Here is a 25,137-nt window from a genome sequence, read left to right on the forward strand (position 1 = left end):
TAGAAATTTAACAATCTTCAAATTCATAACAAATTTGTAATATTAGCGAAATCGCTGGGAAAATTTAAACTGAACTTCACAAAAGTCTTACTTGAAATAAATGGGATTGTTTTTGTAAAGGCGTTTTAAAAACGGGAGTCTTTTTCGTTAACAGAAGGTTTTACTTTCATAATCACAAACAAAAAGGCACCAATAAGGAAGTTTTAAATTTTTAATGTCATGGTTAATAGCGGAAAAAGCAGGCTGACAATATTTTTTTTGGCACTTTTTCACAAATTATAATTAAGGTCAACTGAGTAATTTTGAGTAGTACCACAAGGATATATCTCATTTTCAAGGGTCGAGTTTACTCGGTTATTTGTGAAACTCTTGTGCGTATATACAAAACTGTAAAGACTAACTAGAAGAGTAATGTATTGCCTGTTCAGTATCAGTAGCGAGGTCAGGAGTCCATCACGCATAAGGGTTATGAACTTCTCTGCGTTCTATCAGAACCTGATACTGTCTGGACGTTCGACCCTTCCTTACCTTGGTTCTTGCAACCTGGACAGGGCCGTCGAGAGAGGGGGCAATTCGGTCAGTATCCCTGGGCCCCTACCTTCTAGGGAGCCCGGGTCACCTATAGGGGTGTCTTGATGGGGACTCGCAAACTCTCTCGACGGCTCTGAGCAACCATATTGGTAATCCTATTTAAAAAACCTATATTGACGTCAACTTACGTGGTGTCTCTCACCAGTGTTAACATACTACTATTACAACTCTATCCCTCTTCTCCTCGCACCCTTTTCTTGGCGCCAAATAGCCTCTGTCGCGTAGATCTGGAATTCCCTTGTATATTTTCACTTCGTTTTCCAAATTCCCTCTCACTCTGGGTTTTGTTCTTTAATTACCATCTCCGTCGATAGAGTGCGTTGTTTCAACAGCTACATCTCGGTCGTGGCTGAGTTTTTAGATAAATTAAAATCTCTTCTCAAGGGAGCTCTTTTGGAATATTATAGAGGGCCGGTAGTCCCTTCAAGATAAGAACTTAAACCCTCTGGAACCTCTACGTCACAATTTCCCGATCTAGTCTAGGGCGAGGAGGGGAAACTGTTCCCTTCCAGATTTGTTATTACCTTTTGTCTTCGGGTTGCTACTTCGTAAGCCTTCCCCACCTCTAATAGACCATCCCATTAATTCCAAAAGTGAAGCGAGGAAGGGTACATTCTTGGCTTATTTCAATCCCGCTAACCATGAAGCGCCGCTAGGGGCAGTGCGAGTACGCTAGCCTCCAGCGTGTAGTGAACACGGGGCTCTTTCTAGTGTTGCCTCTTGGCAGTCTCGAGTCTTGGATATTATCTAAACTGGTCCTTGGGACCAGTCGCAAGCTACCCCCTAGGGTCCTCGATAATAAAGTGATCCTTATTAAGGGTCCCCCTTAGTTTCCTATAGACTCGCAATTAATCTGGTCCCGGGGACCAGTAACCTCACTTCGAGAATATAAAAACTGGTCCTAGCTTTTAATGAACTTGGTTTTAGCCTGTGGACTAGTGCTATTTCCAAGACCGGCTGGCTCCCGCCTATGTGTCGGTTTCTCTGATAGTAATTAATTAAAAGGTCTATTAGCAAGATCAATTGAAATTAACCGGAATTTATGCATTAAAGAGGCGGAGTTTTTCACCGCCCGTAGTGCCCAGTGAGGTTTGGGACTTGTATTGTCGCATTCTATCTGGTTCTTTTAGTCTATCGTTAAGCGTTCTACCATTTGCATTTTATATTAGCCGAGATAAGAATCAATAGGATCATATTTTCCTGTAATTTGTAGTAATAAGGAAAATAAAGGTGTTTTTGTTGAAATTGCCAAGAAATTAGGCTTAAGGCAAAACATTTAATTTATGAATTTAATTAGTTTTCAATTTGATGTCGAGGCCTAACTCGAGGGGTTGTTCACTCTCATAGTGCCTGTACACCTATTACGGATTATTAGTCATTATTTTAGTACTATCAAGGGCAGAGTATTTAATAATTACTCGTAATCCCTTAAGTACAGACAATGGTTCAAACAAACGTGACTACCAATTTCGCTGAGTGAATGTCCCCTCGATGTCGCTTGTTTAATTCTCGAGAAATCCAATAATTTCGTAAAATAATTATTTTGATGGTTTATTTATTTGAAATAATTAATTTCGCTGCCATCAATCTAAATTACAAGAGGCTAGTTAATTACTTTTAAATAATTAAATTTTAACTGCATATTAAGCAGATTCAATCTGTGATGTTCACAGAATTGCTAGAGTCGCTGTTGTTGAAGTTTGGTGTGCTTTTGAGGCAACTTCTTCAAGAAAATTTCGACCATCTACGATAAGTTCGTGGTTTGGATAGATTTTACAAAACTTTACTCTACAACTTCAACTAATTGTGTTTGCCATAAACTTTTTCCCGTGTTTTTGAAGCAAAGTCTATAATACAATTCGTAAGGACTCCGATTATCTGATGGCGTTGATGCATTTCGCTAAATTTTAGTGTCCTCGATAAAACTCAATAAAATTATTGTCGCCAAGAATAACTGGAAACATTAGGTGAGTTTTAATTGGGATTTATGCATGACTTGTAAGCCCTAAATTAATATTAAGAAATATTGGAAAGCGTTGTGCATTTCTTGTTAATTAAAAGTTGCCACGCCTTTTTTAATTTCAAAGTTTTATCAGGTTTCTATACTGGGCGTTTCCCATTTTAATTACGTTTTAAAAAAAAAACTCAGTTTAACCTAAAACTGACTATTACCATCAACTTATAGGTATATTTGCTCAAGCCAGTACTAAAATATGAAAATAATCAAACCAGTATGAAATTTTCAGACTTTCATTCCAATTTTTAAAATTCCGTAAAATGTCTCGCACATTTTCAAATTACTGATTCTACCATGTAGGTTTTCTAATACAGACGTGTCACCAAAATTATTATAGGCCCTAATAACGTTTCTGTTATTAAACAGGGTTCATACAACTTTTGGAAAACAAATTTCCCTGAGATTTCCAGGTTTTTCCCTGAAGTTTACTAAATTCTAAATTTCCCCGAGGTTTTTGCCAACTATTTATTTCCCTGATTTTCCAGCTTTTCCCGATTTGTATGAACCCTGTTAACTGTTTTTAGAACCGATGTTCTTTGCCCAAAACTTTCAAAACTTCAATTCAAAATTTACCAAAAACAATTAATGGATTGCAATAGGAAACTAGAACGTTATTATTAGTGATCAAGTTTAATCGCACTTGAATATTGAAAAGCGTACAAAATGAATTACAAAAACAAAAATTAAATAATCGCGAAAACAGCTCGGCTTTTTAATTATTAGAAAGCCATTATGGTTAATTGCTGACAATTATCAATTTACTGTAATTTACATGAATGACCTGAGATAATCGCAAAGTAATTCTCAAAAATGCGTATCACGTATTAGTTGTGACTGCTCTTAGATTCGTGGTTACTTGAGCAGCTTCGGTATCGTCTATTTGAGTTTCCTTTGAATCTTCTTCGCGAGATTCGGGCTTTCTACTCTCCCCTGTTAGTATATTTAACAGTTCACTTATTGGTATTTCGTATAACAAGTGCAATACCGCTGACAATACGCAAGTAATTAGAAGAATGTAAATTAGGTATCCAACCTGCAAGATAATTTAAATTTGTATAAATTCATTTGGTAGCTGAGTAATAACAAAAATTTGTTATTGGTGCTGTTGACAAATTAAATGAAAATAAGGCATCTTAATCTGCTCTGTTTGCTGAATTATTTTTAAAGCTGCGATTTTAAGTTGGAGGAGTGAAGTGATATGGAGTAGTGTATTCATGCGTATAACGTAGCCTCTGTACCCCCATCTATGGAACGGCAACGAAGTTCTCCCAGTATCCTCAGCAGTGTTTTGGTAGGGTCGTGCGTGAAACAGAAGCTAATTCATGAGAACTAACTTTTATTTTAATATGACGCTACGCAGCAGCACTTAACAGGAGTGCGCAAGGTATTCTAGGTATTCTGGGAGATTTTCAGCGCCGCACATTGCCCATGTACATATCTACTCCATCTCACCCACTTCTCCAAGATTTTAGCAAATATTGATATTTTTGTGAATGGTCAACTTTTTTCCCTCTGAATTAATTCTCAGGATATTATTAAGTAGGTTAATATGCTTTTGCAATTAAAATTATGTCAAAGGGAAGTAACGAACCATTAAAACTAAATACGTGAAGTAATTGAACTTACGCAAAAGAACTTCTTAGAAGTAATTGTAGTGTCCAGTTGTCCAATCATAACTGAAATAACCGACAAATTGATCAGGAACAGAATCAAAACTAATTTTCCAACCATGGCAAAGATTTTGGCGGACAAAATCTTATTCAGCAAATCTGTTAATTTGAAAATGAATATTTTTACAATTTTTATTTAATGATAAAACCATAAGCCTGTCATGTTCTCCATAAGTTAGGGTCGAAAGGTCTTTTTACAAACAAGCAAGTGGTAGGGGATAAGTCAGATACAGAGCAAACTCTAGAACAAGATACTTTTGTGGATTCCTTGTTGCTAAATTTGGCATAATTACAGTAAAATAATTAGCTGATTAGAAAATATTAACAGGAATCCACAAATGGAGCTTGTTTCCTAAATAAATTATTTAAAACTAGGGAAAGTTATATTACTGGCATGTCCTGTGGCGCAAACGAACGACAACCAAAAGAGACCAATTGCTAAAATAGGTTTTTGCAACGTAATGTAGATCAGGCTTTCAATTTGTGTGTATTCCACTCCATTATTCCACGATAGACTTGCGAATAGAACGTAACCATTGAGCGAAAGTGACACTATCCAACCTACCATGATCTTCCACTGCAAAAAATCACGTTTTTATTTTCAAATTACTAATACTTCTAGTATGAATTGCGCTTTAAAAGAAATTTAAATATTGTACGTTGCTTATTTTAAATTTTTGTCGATGAGAGAGTAAAGTTCCCAGTAAAATTCCAGCACCGTATGGAAACAGGTGATCTTGTGGGTAGTGGTTGTCGGTGAAGTATTTAACCCAGTTGCTGTAAATGATCAAAAACCAAATATGATTAATTAATAATAAGATAATTAAATTAAATGGACACAGAACTTTTCGTTTGGAAGAGGGTACAAGGAGTTACTGATAATTCTGCCTTCAAATAAAAGTTATATAGCATTTTTGAAATTAATTAATAATATGATAAATAAATTAACGGGACATGATAGAATTTTTGGTTGGAAAAGGGTACTAGGAGTTACCAATAATTCTTCCACAAAATAAAAGTTACATAGCATTTTTGAAATCTGAAGTAAATAGGGGGAAGTACGTATCTCCAGCTTAAGCTAGTGTAATGCTTCCCTTTCCCATAAAAACACTATTTGCGGAAATTGAGGTGCAAAATTTTAATTCATCCAATCCGAGAGAGGCAAGTTATCGAGAGAAAGTTTCTTAAACGCGCCACCACACGGTTATAAAGCTAACTAAAATCTTTCAACCTCATAATAGACGAAGAGAAAATTGTTTTATCCAATCGCGAATATGGAAAGGCTAGAAAATACCCATAACTCGACGCCTAGCGAAACCCCCTTTAATACCTACATACTTTCCCCTATTTACTTCTGTTGAAATGAATTGATTACTCACGGAATATCAGTTCCCGTTAAAAGCATCGTTGGTGGATTCTGTTGGTAATGTTGTATTAGAGCGTTGCTGACGAGGGAGACGGCCATTAACACAGTAATGATTAACAATGAGAGCGTACGATTCCTTTAGCAAAATTGAACATAAATTTACATGGAACGCGTCATTACACAAACTTCACTGAACACATTACCTCTTATACATGAAAATATATAACAGACAAATGGCAAATAATTGGATATCTGCACTAACGTACCATGATGCTGCAACACACTGTTTTAAAATTAAATTAATTTTATAATTACATTTCAAATTGGGTTATGAAGTCTAAATTATTTACAGTTTTATCCACATCTTGAAAGTTAGTTCCAAAAAATAGAATATACCACCAGGTGCTGCGACAAACATTTTCGTAATGCCCCACCATGAACTGGTAAAATGGACCGCTTCCCACTGTTACTAGTACAAATATAACAGCGGTGGCCAGTAAAGTGATAACCAGCAATCTATTGAACAAGATGATAATATTGTTTATGGTTTCAATAATAAAATTGGGGCTGCTCAATTATAAGAATTATTAGTTAATTTGTTTTTGTGTGAATCTTGGGAACGCCAAAAATAGACTGGGTCGTTGAGGAACTAGCTAAGAGCTCATGACGCGATGGAACTATTTTTCCAAAAACTAGCTGAAAGCTTGTACTCTATTATTAGGTTTATGTTTGAGGGACGGATAAACTGGATTGTAGTGAATTTCTAAATAGGGACTCTTGCCTATTTATTTAAAGTTACTTACTTAATGGCCCTTTTGAAGAATGGCACAATGACTTCTGGGACGAAACCCGGTTTCTTGTCAACATTTTTTGGTTGAAGTAGTGCGTAGGTTGTGATAAATGACCTATTAATTTAATAACGAAGGCATTTAATACAAATCTTTGCAGTCGTGTTAAAATATTTTCAGAAATTAACCGAAGAACTTGTTACAGAACTTATCGTCTAGGTTGTATGATGTGAGAAAATTCATTCAATTTTCATTAAAAATATTGCACTTAACTCCAAAAATTTTATGTTAAACATAAACTTAACGAAATTAAAATGAAAACTACAAACTGCAACATGTTTTTCGGTCCGTTTTTTAATCTATCTCTATTATACAGTGTGTTTCTGATAAGTATGCCATAAAATAAAAGGGTGCCATTTGGGTCAAACCAGAAGTGAGATGAGACTAGAAGTATCGAGGTAACCAAATTCTTCACTTGGCGAAAGTGAATATTCTTGATAACACAAGAACGGTTGGCCCTCTAGTAGCGGTTTCTGAATTTTCCCTCCAAAACGTGACACGCTCGCGGTGGTTGACGGCCGAACTAGATTCAAGGAGCCGCGTCCGTGTTCCGCGGCTTTAGGTTGAGGGGAAGGGGGTAGGAAATTTTTTTGGAACTCGACCAATTTTTTTCTCTTTAGTGTAGGCGCGATGGAAGCGTCATAAAATCCTCAAATGTTTTCACTAGTGCCAGGATCTACTACCAATGTTAGAGCCCTTCACTTCTAGTCTCATCTCACTTCTGGTCAAACTGAGTGGAAAGTGTTGAAGAACATGCATGGGGTCTACAAAATTTAGCTACGAAGATATAAGCTCCCAAACATTGATAGACCCCAAAGACGAGAGAATAGTCACGCATGTGAAGTAATTAGCTAGCACACTGCCACCCATTAAATAGCACACTTCTGCTAGATGGCACACTTATTATTTTAATTCTTACGTCATAAAAAGGAATATATCAACGGCGATTAGTCCATTAGCAAAAAGTTGTTCCGAAATCCCTTTAGTGTAATTTATGTATCTTTCTTGATCATCTGAACAAAAAAAAAATATAATTAATTTTGTTTTAATTACAAACTATCTATTTTTGGGCAAACTTTCAAAATTATAACTTACTAAAACTGAATGCGAAAAACAGTAAAAGCGATGTATGATTGCAAAAAATCCAAACGATGGAGATGACCTTCAATCCGTGTAGATGCGCAGTTGGTGGGTATGTTTTTGGGAACATTAGGGCGATTTTCACATTACGAGTGATTGAAAATGAGTTGATGATCTTGATGAATAACCCTGTAGAACATTTAAGTGTTAGCGTAATCATCATTAACTTGGTCAACACTTTCATATGCCTATTATCTTAAGTTAATCATGGTTATTCTCCAAAGACATTTAAGGAAACGATTTAGCACTGCCTTTCAGAGATAAGGAAACTAGACACGTTATGTGCGCACGATGCATTGCATTGAAAAGTTCGACCAAGTAATATAATTAAAATGCAAATTTTCTGGCAGATGAATCATATTTCCAGTTTAAAGCCCGTTATCAAGAAGTGATATCTAGTTTATTAGGGAGAAGGAATAAATTCGCCACATTTCCATACAGCTTTTTCTCCAGTCCAAACGTAGATCCGGAGTTAATCCCCGCCTCTAAATTACAACCAGCCAGCATCTCATTGGTTCTTGAAAACTCACGTCAGCGCGACGCGAATGTAGTAAAAACTGACTACGTTTCCATTTCGCGAGATAGTCTTAGATCTAGTAAACATATTCAATTTTAATTGCTAATGTATTTGGCAGCTGATGAGGTTTGCAATTAGAAATTTATTTATTTCAAAACCCCAACTTTCCTCTGAAGGAGACAAATTGGCTATAAAACTTAATTGGGTTCAAGTTATAAAGAGTTTGAAAAAACCAATTTCAACCAATAAAAATTTGAATAAAAATATGATTAATTAAGCAGATTTTAATTCTAAATACAAGGATAAAATAGATACCTTTAGGCTTTTCTGGTAGTTGCTCAAGATCTCTATGCCTGTTTTTAAAGCAATCGATCAACGTACAAGCCACTCCCATGACTATGAAAGTTGCCAAAGCACCCCTAAAACAATCAAACAATAAAAGTCATTTTCAATACGTGATGTTCACAGAATTGCTAGAATCAGTTTTGTTGAAGTTTGGTGTGTTTTGAAGCAAAGACTTCGAGAAAATTTATCACCTCCGATAAGTTCACGGTTTGGATCGATTTTGCATAAATTTTATCTGAAACTTAAACTAATTGTGTTTGCCATAAACTATTTTACGTGTATTTGAAGCAAAGTCTGCAATACAATACAATTTATAAGGCCTGCTTTTACATTTCTATAAATTTTAGCCTAAGACTTTTGTTCGCGATTAATCGCAATTACATTTTTGTCGCCTAGATTAACAGGACACGTTTGGTGAGTTTTTATTAGAATTTATGCATGACTTTTCAGTCCTAAAATTGTGCATTTCGCCTTAATCAAAGTGGCCACAGATTTTGTTTTCATTTACTTCTTTCTTTGATTCATTTGATAATCAATAACACACATCAATGAACAGAGCATAATTATGATAATTAAAATTATTATAATACTTAATTACTTACATAGTTATTATAAGATGCATTCCAAGCACTTTAGGCTCTTTTGTTTCGCACCATGGTACCATCGCGTTGAAGTTCACATACTGGGCAACTAAATTAGAAATATTGAATTATTTCTATGAATCAATTAGATAATAGATTATGGTCGTAATTAACAATAATTCACGGTTTATCATGGTTCATAATACTTTGCAAAAAAAAATGTTCTGAGTCGAAAATGTTCTATGATATTTTGCCATGTAGTAAATATTGAAGTGCTTTACGGATGACCCCTTAAATTTAATTAATCATTGTCATTCAGTTACTTCATTAAATTTAAGGGGGTCATACGCAAAACACCCTATTCATAACTTATTTGGGAGCGCTTATGTCAAAATGTCATAGAAGTTCCATTTTCGACTCAAAATTGATTTCCCATAGAACTATCTCACTGCACTTTGGTCCTACCACCCATTTTTCAAAGTTTGGAAGTGGAACACCCTTAATAGTTTCGTTATATTAAACGTGAAAACGTCTATAGGCTACATTACCGCCATTTGCCATGAACTCAATGTCTTCTTGTGTACAGGTTGATGGTACGCATGCGCCGTATCTAAAAGCTCTTAGATTAAATTGCCATCCACGTTTTGCAAGTTCCTCCACAAACTATAATCAAAATTATTTATAAATTAGCTTAATGGAAAGTTAAGGTAACATAACGACCTTTTTCAAAATATTAAAGTACTAAAAAATAAATAAATAAATTATCTCTTATTACACAGTAATTTGTATTTAATTAGTCTTAAAAACGAAGACTACTGCGCTGCCATCACTTAAGTGGCGTCTGCTAGCTAGAACCTCTTACCTTGCCTCTCTCAGCCATTGAGAATTCAACCAATCCCGTGAGGGTAAGAGGTTCGGGCTAGCAGACGCCTGCACTAAACCAATGGTGGATGGCGCAGTGGTCCTCGTTTCTAAGAATAATTAAATGCTAATTATTTTGTAATTTTATATTTAGAAAAAGGAAGTTTTTTTAAGGTATAATCTATTATGTTACCTGGACCTTTTTTATATTTGGTTTAATGTGATATTAATCACGAACGGTAACTTACCTCGTATTTTGAATGGAAGTTCTCCATTCCTGGTAAGGTCTTTGGTTTACGGTACGGTTCATTATGCGGTGGTAAGGGTGGCCGGAAGTCCACGATGCAATATTGTCCGGTAATCGGAAATGGAACTTCATTTTCTGAATTGGAATGTCCCTTGGTGATGTCCAGACATTGGTCGTAAGCTCCGTAAGCTGACCATCCACCGAATGTCCTTCCTCCGGCCCAGAAAGGAGTTGCGTCTAACACTTTATAGAAAATTGTAAAAAAATTACTGTTTAGGTTCAGTTTGTATAGAGAAGCACTTTTAAAATCGAAGACTCATTTTAGTAAATTTATTTTTGGTAAAGGGCTAATTATTTAGTTTTTCGAAACTCTAACCTTATACATAGTTTACTGACTAGGAGGATTCATACCATTTACGCAGGGAGACCAGGCTTCAGGTGTTACACAAGGAGACCTGACTCACTAAAGCCAGGCCTCCTTGTGTAAATGGTATGAATCCAAGTACAGGTATTTAAAATTTTTTCAAGTTCTGACCAGCGGTTATTTAATTACACCATAAGTTCATAAGATATGTTCCATAAGTTTTTAACTGGTTGCAAACTGGAGCTTGTAATGAAGTGATGTAGGTAAAACGTCAGAGATTCTTGTAAAGCGACGCCTGGTGAGGCGCATGTAAGGCTTAGTACAGACTAAATGGGAAGATGGACTGCGAAACCAAGTGTAGTCAATAGAGTTATCTCATTTGTTCCGTCAGGGCCTAGGTAAAACATCATGGGCTTAGGTTTTGCAGTGGGCGACCATGTTTGGTACCACTTGGGTTCTATGGACAAATAGCATTGGTGACGTCACACTAAGGCTTCTGAAATAGCTCTATAAAATCTCAGCCGTGACGTCAGTGTCTAGGTAAAACGTCACGGGCTTAGCTTTGGCAGTGGGCGACCATGTTTGGTACCACTTGGGTTCTATGGACAAATAGCATTGGTGCCGTCACACTATGGCTTCTGAGATAGCTCTATTCTGGCATTGGTCTCGAACTGACTTTCAAAACTACCAGCTAATTTTTTTTAATCTCAGTAACCAGTGACAAACTTTTGGAACATATCTTTTAAACTTTTGCATGCTAAATTCCATTCCTTTTGTTATATTTTCTCTGCCTTTAATGACCGCGTATGTCCAGTCCTTGTCATAGGTAAATTTACTCTTGATTATAGGTATAGAACTTAAACATTTTCCTTGATAATTAAATTTGACTTAAACCATAAAAATTTATCCTTGGTTGTTTATTTAAAAATAAAAGGCATTTAAAAAGCTAATAATAATAAACAGGAACAAATAATTAAGTGGTATTCATATTTAACGATCAGGTTTTCATTTTCCTTATGACACAAGAGAAAAATAATTATAGTTGTTAAGAGTGAAGTGAATTTAAAACGCATTAACAAAATGGGTTTATTTTAACTAAACGTTTAAGTTGTTGTTTATGAAATTGACGTAATGGCTCTAATGTGAAATATCTTGAAGCAATTACAGTTTTGTCTCCATGATAGATTTATTTATAATTAATTGAAACTCTACTACAAATGAACTTGAATTAAATATATCTTTCTCAATATGCTCTAATAATAAATTACTGGCAGCCCTGAAGTGCAGTTAAAATTAAGAAACGCGTGGAAAATATCTCTAGTCCGTTTTATATTTTTCTCAACCATAGAGGATATACAATAGAGGAGTAGATAGTTGTGTTCAGTTCTCGATATAACTTTTTGGAGTTCTCTACTCCCGACAGTCGGTTTTTTTTGTAGACACGTGGTTACATTTGTATAAATATCACTGTAAGCCTACATGGAGGATTTACAATAGAGCCAGATATTCCCTTATAGATAGTTTTCACACATGGAGGATATATATCACTTACACCAGGAGGCCGGGCTATTTGGAAGACAAAAGCAGGCGGGTTTTTGTCCTCCAGATAGCCCGGCCTCATGGTGTAAATGGTATGAATCCCATGTGTGAAAACTATCAATATATTGGTAAGGGCTAGTTTTTACTCCTCTACTGTATATCCTCTATGTCTGAACCAAGCTGCTCAAGGACTATATCACACTATAGCGAAAGCCTTAAAATACCATTTGATCTTATCTTAATTTGAAATAACTATAATTTGAATGATAAAACAATTAACTTCGATGTAGAGTAATGGCAACTCCCTGCCCTTAAATACATAACTTTTGGAAGTTTAAATAGAGGGCCACTACTCTCTAAAATCTCATCAAAATTATATAATCATCGTTTCAGTTTTCATTTATACTGAATCCGAAATCGTAATGTTAAACTCTATGGAGCTTAACATTATGAGGTGGAAACATTTTCGCGACCAAGGGGGTACACTTTTTTCACAGCCTAACTTTACAGCACTAGCAAAGGCTGAAAAGGTATAGTATCTCATTTCTCGTAGTGTAAGGTTAACTTGGCCTTTTTGTATAGGTTTTAAAAATAAATATTTTAAACCACGCGCTAGCTCACGCGCCAGCACGCGCTGCATTTCAATAAAAGTTTCAATTCAAATCTCGCGCTTAATTTCACCATTTTGATTCTCTAATTAAGTTCACGTGATTTTTTTTAAAACTCTTTGGGCCTAATTTTTGTCTTTGTAAGCCTAACGTTAAATGATCACAAAGAAATAGTTGGAGAATTTTTATAATTTTCACATGGTTTCAACGAATATTTAGCATAGTGTGTTTTTATACAGTGCATTGTATTATCCGACCATTCCAATTTCCGAATGCAAGTTACGATTTAGTGAAATACTATATAATTAGTCTTAAAAAATTGGACGAATGAGTTTCACTATTCCAGAACTAATTTATTCCCAAATAACGTTTCTCCCCAAAAAGGGACAGATATTATACAAAAACGAGTTTTGCTTCGCAGTCCTTAAAAAACTGCATTTATACACAATCCGCGGCACTTTTTCAAACCCACAAAGGGCCAGAAACTAGAAATTATTTTATGTATTGCAATTTGAAATTAAGTTTAATCGATATGAGAAATTTGGTTTTAATTGCGTAGTTCAAACATTTGTTATGATTAGAAATTTTACAACAAAAACGGGTATAAATGCGGCGTTTCGGAACAAAGAGCTAAATCAAGGACTATTATGACTCGAGTTCCAATTGAAGTTTAAAACTTATACAAGATGTAACAACACACATGTATGATAAATGTCTGAAATACGACACTGCTTTTAAAACCACAAATCAGAATGAGGGACCTCATTTTAGGAGTAGTAAAGCAGGAGTAGTAAAGCGACATTTTACTCGAAATAAGTGTTCTTATCTCTTCCACCCTGAAAAACTAAAATGTTAAAAGCTCATTTTCGATTTTTCGCTCTAATTATTTGACAGGGATAAGTTTTTAGGGGAACAGATTCTATATAATTTCATACGTGAAAATCTAAGCTCCCTTTATCTCGAAACGCCGCATTTATACCCGTTTTTGTTGTAAAATTTCTAATCATAACAAATGTTTGAACTACGCAATTAAAACCAAATTTCTCATATCGATTAAACTTAATTTCAAATTGCAATACATAAAATAATTTCTAGTTTCTGGCCCTTTGTGGGTTTGAAAAAGTGCCGCGGATTGTGTATAAATGCAGTTTTTTAAGGACTGCGAAGCAAAACTCGTTTTTGTATAATAAATTATATAATTAGTTTCACCTAAGCATTTTCTTAATTTAAAATTTAATAATCTATATTATAGCATAATTTAAAATAAGGTTTAAAATAATAAATATATTTTGTTCGTGGACTTTCAAAAAAGGAATTGTTTTTTTTTTTTTTTGATGTAACAAATTTGTTTACACATTTAAGCTATAGTATATACCATTCGTAAAAAGAGTTGTGAAAAACTCCGGTTTTCTACAAAAAAAAAAAAAAACTTTACCCAGGTTTCTAACGTTGGGTTTCACTATATTAACATCTTCTTTGGGTTTTTAAAGCACCTGGCCTTGTTTACGTGGATTTCAAATTATTTTCGTGACCCGGGGAACTTCGGAACACGCCCCTTTTAAAATATAATATGAAAGTTTTCCTTGTTTGGAAGAATTTTGAGTAGAAATGTTTTTGTCTCGCTTTCTTTGGACAAGATTTTATAAGCTTCTTATTTATTATTTTTTTGTTGTTTGGTTTCAAAAGTCGGTTCAGTGGAAATAAACATATTAACCGGTTTATTAACACGATTATCTGAATTTAAATTTGCGAGGGGTCACTCAGCCCTTTTCTACATAGTATTTGAGCGGCTTGGTCTATAAAAAGTAGAAAACCCTCTTATCATTGCTTATGTGGGCAAAATATTAATAAATCTCTATCTCTTTAAATAATTTCTAAAATTGTCTCTATAGTATTTGAGCGGCTTGGTCTTTAAACACTTAAAAATCCTCTTCTCAATGTGCATGAATACAAATTGAATCTCAACCCATCTCTATTCCGTTAATTAAATAAGTCTGAAATTGTTTGTGTAGTATTTGAGCAACTTGGTCTGTAAAAACTAGAAAACCCTCTTCTCAAGGCATATACGACCAAATTCAATCTCTATCCCTTTAAATATGAGACTAAAATTGTCTCTATAGTATTTGAGCGGCTTGGTCTGTAAACAATGGTAAATCCCCTTCTCAATATGTATGTGGGCAAATTCAATCTCTTTCTCTATAAATAAGGTCTAAATTTGTCTCTATAGTATTTGAGCGGCTTGGTCTTTAAACACTTAAAAATAGTATACAACCCTCTTGTCTCGACCCATATCTATCCCGTTAATTAAAATGAGTCTAAAATTGTGTCTGTATAGTACTTGAGCGGCTTGTCCCATTAACCAAATTTAACCCTGAATACCCACTTTTTTAATCTGAGCCCATGTGTATCCCTTTAATTAAATGAGTATAAAATTGTGTCTGTGTAGTTCTTGAGCGGCTTGGTCCATTAACCAAATTTAACACAATCTGAGCCCATCTTTATCCACAAGGGATTCAAAGATAGTTTCTAGACCATTTATAATAAAATGGTGGGTAGCGTAGCACTGCCACCGACCGTGATATTGACACAATTCCTCGCCTGACTGGTTTCTAATACAAGCAAAGATTTCCTGGTATTCCGCCGTTGAAAGTATAGCGAATAAAAACTAACTGTGAATTTTAACTTTCTCAGAGCGTTGCCCTACATATTGTACCAGCGGTTTTTGACCCCTCTCTAACTTCGTTATTAAAAAATTTCTTAAAACACGAAAGAGAAAGTTAATTAAATCAAATTTAATTTTAGTCGAAGTACTTTGTACCGACATAGTTTTTACTAATGGAGGTTTTTCCGTTTTAAAAAAGTTTTGTCAGACTGTTGGTAAGATTGTAAAGAGAAAATGGAGAGAAACAGTTCAGTTCTTGATTAACTTGGTTAATTTCAAAGAGTTTGATAACACCGTGCATTGAAGTTAGAATTCCGATTTGGGGATGAAGGTTCTTTAGTTATTTTAATGAAAACCATGTAACAAAGTTGCCAGACTGTTGGTGACATTGTAATGAGAATGGTTAACAGTTCAGTTCTTGATTAACTTTGTTTAATTTCAATATGTTTGCTAACACTGCATTGAAGTTAAAACTCAGAGTTAGGGATGTATGTTCTTAAGCTCCTTTAGTTAATCATGGTACCAAGTTTAGTTTAAGAAAGATTTCGTGGAAAGACAGACGTTAGGTTTGAACTGATTAGTTCTTAACAAACTTGGGCTATTTTTGGAATTACATAACTTAACACTGTACTAATATTAAAATTGAAAACGAGGACGAATTTTTTATAGACCCTGTATTGCAGAGTTTAGAGAAATTTACCACAAAAACATGTTCACTAAGTTCAGTTAGGTTTTAATTTGCTAGTTAAAGAGCTTTCAGTTGGAGGAGGTGCTAAGTCTCGTGACGTAATTTACGCTGCCATATTGGTGGGTTTAAATCAGGAATGAAGCTAAGACCACCCAATATGGCTACCAAACAGCGGTAAGACTTTGGAGGGTGTGACGTACTACTATACCCTCGGAAAGCTCACTATAGACCATTCCATAAATTACTTGAAGAGAAGCTAATACACAAGGGCGGGACTAAAGCCAACTAGCACTCCCTCTAGCGGTGTTTCTTGGAGCTAGGGAAATAACCCAAGAAGGTGAACTCTCCCGCTTATGTGGTCTTTGTTTCTCTTCTATAATGGTCCATTTAATATAAAATCTGAAGATCTCGAATGATTGTTTATTCTTGCACCAAATTTCATAGATTTTGACATTTTCCAATACACGTTTTAAAGCCAATTTCCTAAACTGTATGTGCATAATGGAAGCTGTTTCAACCCCTCTTGTTTAAATGACTACATTATGTCATTTAAAGACAAATTTCTTTATCCGTTACATAAAATGTATAAGTAATATTTATGTTTCTTTATTTCCGCTCGCGTTAACAATATGAATGACAGATTATTAACTATATCAGGAGTCACCCCTTTCCGCTGACCTATAGTCTCATGTAACCCGTTTTGCCCTAATATAATTTAAAAATTCAATTCGTATTTCAAAAAATCGATATATTTGAAAATTGATAAATAATTTAACATTATAATAATATACCAATTCATTATTTGGAAATTTCTGATATAGACCTAAAATCTCTAATATAAAAAAGATAATTTAAATACACTTACTTTGAATCGCCCATAACTTCAAATCCTTTAAATCCTCAACAAAAACTTGAATTGAATGTTTACACCTATGACTTAATTTTGAAAATTCATCGGATGAATTAACGCGTGGCCAAATTTCATCTATAACGGGTTGAAGTACATTTTGAAACTTTGGTCCTATTTGGTCCCATTTGGCTCTTGATAATTCGGAACTGTTTTCCACACGCGTATTTGGGTAATATCCAAAAATGGCACTTGTATTAACAACCGAACTTAAAACAATCAAAGTCGCTAGCAAAAACGCTCGAAAAAACATAGTCTTTTTATTGCTGCGGATTCTATTTTGGGACTATCTTGTATCACGTCAAACCACTCGCTTTAAAGACCATGCAACTAGTAGGATGATGGCAATGCCTTTCGATTTGAAAACTCGATCGTAACGCTAGGTGAACACTTGTGCCGAAGAAATGAGGCCAATGTCGGCCAAAGGGGTTCTAAGTTGTCTTCTTCTTTAAGTTAACTGAATGTCTAATGAAATGAGGATACTCTGTTTAAGATTTCGTTTTGTTTGCCTGCCTTGGGGCTTTCAACACTAGCCATGGTTTACCAGGGTTTACGTTAAAGAGATCTAGGGATTCTACTACAAAAATAAATGCAGGAAGGGGTCACGTGATGTTGACGTGAAAGTGTTTACGCCAAATTGTCATTGGTCAAGCAGCAAGAGTTTTAGGGAAATTTGTTTTTTTTTTCGTTCTGGTTCCTCTGATTTATAATTGTGGATCAAAACACTTTTTGAAAACCCAGCCTAGGTTTTCAAACTCGCTCGGAATGGTAAACACGTTCTTCCCCCCCCCCCCAATCGAGGGGCTGGTCACTACCTAGGTTAAATGATCACTAAGTACTTAAGTTCATTGGTTATTAGATTGAAGGTGATCTAATTTTGAATTTTATAATTGGGTATTGAATATTTTTGATTTTGTTAAATTTTATGTTGAATTAAATGAACACTTTTGTAATTGAAGTGACCGACCCCTCCATGAAGTATGATTCGAACTTTGACCTAACCTGTCTCCTTTATATTCTTCAGTTTTGTGGTATATTTTTGGAATTACTTATATATATTGGAAGCAATTGTAATAAAGAGATGTTTTTGACAAAAAGGGTTAAAACCAGTTAAAGAGAAGATGAACTGAAAATGAATTCTATTCTAACGATTCTTTTACTAATTATAAAATATATACGCTTAAATAAACAACCAGAAAATATTTAAAATTTTATATATATTTCAGAATATTGAAAAAGAAAACAATAAAATATATTTCAGTAAATTAACATAGAAAATAACAAAATATATTTCAGAAAATTAAAATAGAAAATAACAAAATATATTTCAGAAAATTAAAATAGAAAATAACAAAAATATATTTCAGAAAATTAAAATAGAAAATAACAAAAATATATCTCAGAAAATTAAAATAGAAAATGACAAAATAGATTCAGATTTCCAGTTCAATTTAGTCTATTTACATATATTTAAGTTTAATTATGCACATGAAACATTCCAAAAATTTTCAAATGGTGCTTAAAATCCCTTCGTAGGGTGTTTGTGATAAGTCTGCCAAATCAATCAAGAAGTGTGTTCTTTGGCTCAAAGTGTGTGGAGAGTGTCGAAGATTATCTCATAGTTTCCGGAAGTATGTTATAAACAATAACACATACATAAATGTTCTATTTATTTTCTATTCTACGTTCCACAAACAATGTGCATATTTAACATAACTTATTGTAACTTTTTCTTTTCTGGAAATTTTATGGTGATCTGCAAAGGGATAAAAACATTAAGTTTAAAAAGTTGACGGTATAGCCAAAAGTGATATCTAGTTTATTAAGGAGTAGGTATAAGATGCCTAAGTATTCGCGCGCCATAGTCCCAGTCCCCCCTTTCAAAATACAATGGGGACTTAAAAGGAGGCCGAGCTATTTCGCCTCTCCTCAGTCAGAAAATACGTAATTACTAATTTTCGTCATTCGCGTCGCGCTGAGTTGAGTTTTCAAGAACCATTGAGATGCCGGTTGTAATTTAGAGGTGGGGATTAACTCTGGACCTACGTTTGGACTGGAGATAAAGCTGGAAATCTGGCGAATTTATACTTTCTCCCTAATAAACTAGATATCACTTCTTGATCGCACACTGTGCATGGATTGGCACTACCACCCTTCTTGAAACTCCTTGTATTTAATACGTACCGTTTTTATTTCAGTGTATTCTTTCAATGCTTCTTCACCTCTGTAATATCATAATCATCAGTTTTAACCTATTTCTTTAACGATGTTTAGTATGAATGTCTGGTAATTAATTTAGGCCAACTGATAAACAATAGCTAATTATTTTCTCCGAGTGTAGAAACCTAATTATCGTAGTCATTTTATGGTAAATAACATTAGAAATTACATTGGAAAGAATTGTCGGGCAGTTGAGAGTACGTAATAATCTGAATAACAACTATTGCTAACGGTTAGTTTTAATAATTAAGGTATGTTTAAATAATTTATTCTGGAAAAAAATGGGATTCAATTGTCTATCAAATAGACCCTTTCAAAAAGCAATCTTGTGCTTTACCACCTTGTTTTCATAAGACAGATTAACATCCGTTATGTGGGTTCAAAAACATTAGATACGACTTCAAACAAACTGGACTGGTAATTTTGAAGCTATATCTAACGTCTTTGTATTGACATGCAGTCCGGATGTTCTGTGTTAACCTTTTTTTGAGCAGACTCCCTTTTGAAAAGGTTCAATTACGTACGCGCAAGCGTAGAAGTAGGTATGATTTATGACTAAGAAGTGGTTAGAGTTTTCTTACAATTCTCTTCCGTGGCCAGACATTTTATAACCTCCAAATGGCGAGTTAGGCGTCATAATAAGAAAAGTATTGACCCTGTTTAGTATTTGAAATTTTTATGTATAGTTTTAGTACTATTTAGTTTCTTGAAATAATCATGGAACACTGCACCAAGTAATGCTCTGTCTTAGGGATGTGAAGTTACCGTAAGGTAATTCACCGTGTAAATTACCGGTACATTCAAATAATGTCAAAATCTCACGCAGAAATACCCTCTTTGTACTGTGGAGGCTTCATTTGCAATGTGACTTTTAAGTGCTTAAACTTTCTCATTTAGTTCAGTGTTCCCCGAATGCAATATGTCCAAATATACATTACCATATAGTCCCGGCTCTAACGGCACTGAAGTAAGTCATAGCTTTATTGATGTCTTTAGTGCAAATACCAGCTGCTAGGCCATACAAGGTGTTGTTTGACCTCTCGATGACCTCTTCCATTGTTTTGAACTTATATACTTGTAATACTGGTCCGAATATTTCTTCTTTCGATATTACCATGTCGTCTTGACAGTTTGAAAATACAGTTGGCTGGACAAAGTAACCTTTCAACCCTTGAACGCGTCCACCACCGCACTCTACTTTCGCTCCTTCCTTCTTGCCGACCTCTATGAGCTTCAATATCTTGGTGAACTGTTCGTTATCAATCTAAGATTCAAGTACAAAATTAACGCGTTCTTAGTTCGATGTTCGGACTCTTTCTGTTGGTAATATTACTTGGGGTCCTTGTTGAGTCGATTCCTTGAATGGGTCACCGACCACTGTTTTCATGGTCATATCTCTAATTTTTGAGACGAAGGCATCGTAAATACCTTCCTGAACAAAGGTTCTTGAACCGGCGCTACAACACTGGCCTTGATTAAAAAAGGCCGCGTCGTACGATTCTCGAACAGCAAGGTTTACTATGAAAACCAGATGGATTTTATCAGAACATACAGTATAACCAAAATTTAATAAACATGGAGGTTAAAACTCCAATAGATAATTTTGGAAATTGTATACAGAGAAACCAACACACAGGGACGAGACCACCATTGGGATACTCTGCCTCATGCCAAATGATACCGCTAGAAATAGTGAGAGTTGGATAGCCTCTCGTGTGTAGTGAACTTGGCTGCGTTTGGCGTTGCCTCTTGGTAACCCCAATGGCTGCATCGCTCCTGTGTGTTGGTTTTTCTGTATGTAATTTCCGAAATGGCTATACATAGTTTTCATACTATGAGGATTGATACCATTTACACCAGGGGGCCGGGCTACTTGGTACTGCACTTTGTCTGCCAAGTAGCCCGACTTTCTGTTGTAAATTTTATCATTCCTTCTAGTCTGAAAAGTATGTACATGAACCAGCGTCTATAATGAGTGGCGAGGTGTTGGTATAACAAATGATACATACAATCAGCGTCATCCATAACAACCATTGGACACTTCCCACCCATTTCAAGTGTCACTCTCTTGGCGTTGGTTTTGCCAGCAGTTTCTTGAACTATTTTCCCGACCTTGAAATGAAGTACTTATCACCTTTTCGATCCCTGGATAGAATTAAAGCAAAGTTTTGGTTTACCTGAGTTGATCCAGTGAATGATACGTGATCAACTCCAAGATGCGAGCAAATCGCAGCTCCCGCCGTGGGTCCGTACCCTGGAATCACATTAATAACTCCAGGTGGAAAGCCAGCTTCTTTGGTTAGAGCAGCGAGATACAACGCGGTTAGAGGCGTCTGCTCTGCCGGTTTAATGATAACCACGTTTCCAGCAGCTAAAGCAGGGGCTATCTTATTACTGGTCATTTTAATTGGAAAGTTCCACTACATTTATTGGAATAAGAAAGTTCTATTAAATTCAAATATCAAGATGTAGAATTGTTTAACGAACCGGTAAAATAGCTCCACATACACCCACTGGTTCAACAAGGGTCATACAAAATAGATCTCCATCTGCCAAACAATTATGTTAATATCAAAGGCTCTGCGACGTAAAACGTTATACGTGTACTTACCAACGGGTAACGTTTTTCCGTGTATTTTATCAGCGTAACCAGCGTAGTACCGCAAAATTCGTATCGCAACGTCTATGTCACCTTCCGATTGCCATATAGGTTTTCCATTATTCAACGTTTCTAATTTCTTGAAAATATATCCTTGTTAGTTGAATTTCGGGACAATTTTCAAAATGATGCTTAGTAATACCCCTACACTGGGGTTTCTGATAAGTCTACCATAAATTAGATGGTGTATTATTTGGGTCCAATTGAATGGAAAGTGTCAACGAACATGGGGTCGACAATATTTAGTTACAGAGGTATCTGCTACCAAGCATTGATTGGCCCTTATAACATACGTGGAGTAATTAGCTCTTGTTTATCAACGCACGCCCACTTCTCCTCATCAGTGATAATACACTTCTACTACGTAAAGGCCCAATAAAGTTCTTAGATATAGAAGGCTGATATGTCTTACTCGACATGTGTGACTATTTCCTTGGGTAAAATCAATGTTTGGAAACCCATATCTTATTAACTAAATGTGTTAGACCCCCTGTGTTCTTTGAAACTTTGCATTCAGACACCTTGCATCTGAGCCCTGGGCCTCAGTTGACCCATAATTTAGACCTGTTAGTGAACGACAGAAAATCCAAAAGAGACTTACAGCCAAATACTTAGCGTCACGTTCTACAAGATCCGCCAGTTTATAGATAAGCTTGCCCCTAGCTGAGGCGTCCATGGTTATCCATATAGAATTCAACTTGAATGCCCGTTTGGCAGCCGTAACCGCCAAATCAACTTCGAACTGCGACCCTTCTTGGACATCGCAAATTTTCTCAGCAGTAGATGGATTTAAAACAGGGAAAACCTTGCCACTTTTGGATTTGATAAACTCATTGTTGACGAATATCTAGTTAAGAACAAGATGAAAACTGTTAATACATCCTTCCCAAATGGAGCCCCGCAGTATCAAAGACGAAACATCCGGACGATATGTGGACACAAAGACGAGAAATAGGCAGTTTCATTATTGACATGGATGAAGAAAACATTAGAGGGCGTGGAGGTCCGCCAAGAAGCATCGCCAGAGGCACTGTGAGTTGGCTAGCCTCCCGCGTGTGGTGAAGTCTGGCTCCATCTGGCGTTACCTCTTGGCGAGTCACAAGTGACCCCTCCGCCTCAGCGTGTTGCTTTCTCTACAAGTAATTACAGGGATGGTCTAAAGCGCTTCAACTTTACCAGTTCTGCACCCAAGTCTCTGTATTTGAAGTCATATCTAAGGTCTTTGGAACCACATACTCATCATTGTCCCATCTTAAGAACACACGGTGGTCAAACACCAAACTCCTAGATTTAACGAAAGAGTTCTAACAAAGTTTTCATACTTGCGAGTACTTTATTGGTAAAGTCATATTTAACTTGTAGGAAAATGGACTTTAACTTTTAAAACTTTTCACACCCTCCTTATATACGGTTTGATTATCAATGACTGGAACAGTATGATTTAAATACATTTTAATTCATACGTTTAAATATATTCGACACTTTTGATTTCATTGTTTCCAAACGTACCGCGCATGGGTAGGACATGAATATTTAGTTTTATTTTTAAAATACAAAGTTACAAGACATCCGCACCTCTCAACGCCCATTTCTAATAAATAAATAAATAAATAAATAAATAAATAAATAATAGCTATTGTAAATACGCTTGAATACATTTCTATACAAATTTTGAAGGAAAACCGATATAAAAGATGCGCAATGAGCGTAACTTAGTGAACTTTACTAGACACCTGTACCATAAAAAATTTCATAAAATACGTGCCTAAGCCCCCATATTTTAAAATGGAGGCCCAAAAACGTAAAACAAATGTTCCAACAAGCTCACGGGTAACGCCGGGTACCTCCACTGCTTTTGTAATTATAAGTTAGAAAGCTTCCCGTATTACAGGTTATTAAACCCTCATACACATGTAGTTTTGTTAATCAACTCCAAATCAAAACACTTGCGAACTTTCGGTTCATCATTAAATTTCAGAGTTTGGATCACTACTATACTGAGGCGCATATGTATCAGCAACTCGCGTTGCGCGTTTTATCTTTGGCATAGAAAAATAAATTCAATTCGTTAAATTAAATTGAAATTGAAGTTAACTCAATTAGATGCGTCTTACTTATTCATTAAGTCTGTAGCAGTAAGTATATATGTAAATTTTTAAAGAACAGGGTATTCCAAAAAGGGTGGGACAGAACGGAATACAGTGGGTTCGATGGGAAATCTGTTTTGGGTTAATTGAGCCATCGTTTACAAGTTGATAAAATGTTCCATAACTTCGACACTTGTTACTGAGAGCTTATCGTGATGTTACGTACGTGAAACGTTATAGATTCTCGTGAAGGGATGTCTGGTGAGGCTCTGTCAAAGATTAAATAGGAAGATGTATTGCTCTTAGTAAGTTTCTAGCATTACGAAGTGTAGATAGTGTCATAATTATGGAACATACCTTATAAACTTATGGCAACTCTAGGGTAAAGTTTTGGTTTGAACGGCGGAAATCCCATAACCACTAAGCCTCTGAAAGAGTCCTTTTCTAGACTTAAATTTTACATTAAGATTAACTGTTAAATAAGCATTGTTTTATTGTAACAATTCATAGAGGACTATTTAGTGTTAGTATGAACCTTTACCGGTTTCCTTAGTCTCAAAACACCAAGGCAACGCCGGATAGCTTAGCTAGTATCTTTATAAATAAACCTCATGGCTGTGTCATCATTTTATTGAATCTTAAAACGATTTTTAAATCCCTTGCCCCGGTTTTAATATTTATGCTTGAACACTTTGTCTCACAGACGAATTTCAGTTGCTCGAATTTTGTTTTCTTTGGACGAACTTTACATACTGTTCAATGCCGGCGTATTCTGATCCGATGGAGTTCCGTGAAGGTTTTGATACGGACCCGGTTAAAAAGTCTTTCCCGTCCAAAATGCCTCAATGGGAAGTAACCGAAGATATTGTCATTTCTGGGATTGCTGGACGTTTTCCCGAAGCGGACAGTGTTGAGGAATTTAAGCAAAAGTTGTTTGACGGAGTTGATCTTGTGACCGAAGACGCGAGACGATGGGAACCTGGTTAGAACCGAGATGAAATTAGTCAATCTTTATTTCTTGGGTATTTAAGCTGAATCGTATCATCCAGGTTTAAACGGGATTCCAAAACGTCATGGTAAAGTAAAGGACATTACGAAACTTGACGCAGCATACTTTGGCGTCTCAGCTGAGCAAGCTGATAAAATGAATCCTGAAAGTCGAATGTTTTTAGAAGTGGTTTATGAAGCTATTTTTGATGCTGGTAAGATTAAGGCCTCAA

General features: G+C 35.5%; 3 protein-coding genes across 5 annotated transcripts in view; 1 reads left to right on the forward strand and 2 right to left on the reverse strand.

Moving 5' to 3' along the window:
* LOC149618597 (fatty acid synthase-like) overlaps positions 1 to 25,137 on the forward strand; it is a 41,379-nt gene that overhangs the window by 8,750 nt on the left and 7,492 nt on the right. For all 3 annotated transcript variants that reach the window (XM_089855299.1, XM_089855301.1, XM_089855300.1), the window contains exons 3-4: positions 24,621 to 24,899; positions 24,967 to 25,119. In XM_089855299.1, the coding sequence (XP_089711425.1) occupies positions 24,677 to 24,899; positions 24,967 to 25,119 (376 nt within the window). In that variant the 5' untranslated portion in view covers positions 24,621 to 24,676. The remainder of the gene's footprint in view (positions 1 to 24,620; positions 24,900 to 24,966; positions 25,120 to 25,137) is intronic.
* On the reverse strand, positions 3,307 to 17,234 carry LOC149618599 (nose resistant to fluoxetine protein 6-like). Its single transcript, XM_089855163.1, has 15 exons — positions 16,910 to 17,234; positions 10,185 to 10,426; positions 9,624 to 9,738; positions 9,097 to 9,184; positions 8,465 to 8,568; positions 7,588 to 7,761; positions 7,412 to 7,505; positions 6,448 to 6,549; positions 5,995 to 6,160; positions 5,848 to 5,927; positions 5,658 to 5,780; positions 4,938 to 5,055; positions 4,669 to 4,855; positions 4,235 to 4,377; positions 3,307 to 3,641 (listed from the first exon to the last, which is right to left on the reverse strand). The coding sequence occupies exons 1-15, from the start codon at positions 17,202 to 17,204 to the stop codon at positions 3,426 to 3,428; spliced, it is 2,247 nt and encodes a 748-aa protein (XP_089711289.1). The 5' UTR covers positions 17,205 to 17,234; the 3' UTR covers positions 3,307 to 3,425.
* LOC149618600 (retinal dehydrogenase 2-like) lies at positions 18,503 to 23,419 on the reverse strand. Its single transcript, XM_089854509.1, has 12 exons — positions 23,406 to 23,419; positions 23,153 to 23,201; positions 22,432 to 22,677; positions 21,783 to 21,909; positions 21,659 to 21,720; positions 21,349 to 21,591; positions 21,181 to 21,283; positions 20,505 to 20,689; positions 20,110 to 20,435; positions 19,753 to 19,827; positions 19,136 to 19,175; positions 18,503 to 18,707 (listed from the first exon to the last, which is right to left on the reverse strand). Exons 1-12 carry the CDS (start codon positions 23,417 to 23,419, stop codon positions 18,669 to 18,671), a joined length of 1,509 nt encoding a protein of 502 aa, XP_089710635.1. The 3' UTR covers positions 18,503 to 18,668.

The sequence above is a fragment of the Phalangium opilio genome, unplaced genomic scaffold (genome assembly GCF_054372755.1).
Source record: "Phalangium opilio isolate 3A_F unplaced genomic scaffold, DU_Popi_V2 ptg000209l_1, whole genome shotgun sequence".
NCBI classification, from domain to species: domain Eukaryota; kingdom Metazoa; phylum Arthropoda; class Arachnida; order Opiliones; family Phalangiidae; genus Phalangium; species Phalangium opilio.

Excerpts from the sequence above, each read along its gene's own strand:
- LOC149618599 (XM_089855163.1), bottom strand. The coding sequence starts at position 17,204 with ATGTTTTTTCGAGCGTTTTTGCTAGCGACTTTGATTGTTTTAAGTTCG. Across the intron at positions 10,427-16,909 it reads GAAGTTATGGGCGATTCAAA|TGTTAGACGCAACTCCTTTC; the intron begins GTAAGTGTATTT and ends TTTTCTATAAAG. Across the intron at positions 4,378-4,668 it reads TTGCGCCACAGGACATGCCA|ATTTGCTGAATAAGATTTTG; the intron begins GTAATATAACTT and ends TCAAATTAACAG.
- LOC149618600 (XM_089854509.1), bottom strand. Across the intron at positions 22,678-23,152 it reads TACCAATAAAGTACTCGCAA|ATATTCGTCAACAATGAGTT; the intron begins GTATGAAAACTT and ends GTTCTTAACTAG. Across the intron at positions 19,828-20,109 it reads GTTAGAGCCGGGACTATATG|GGTCAATACTTTTCTTATTA; the intron begins GTAATGTATATT and ends AATACTAAACAG.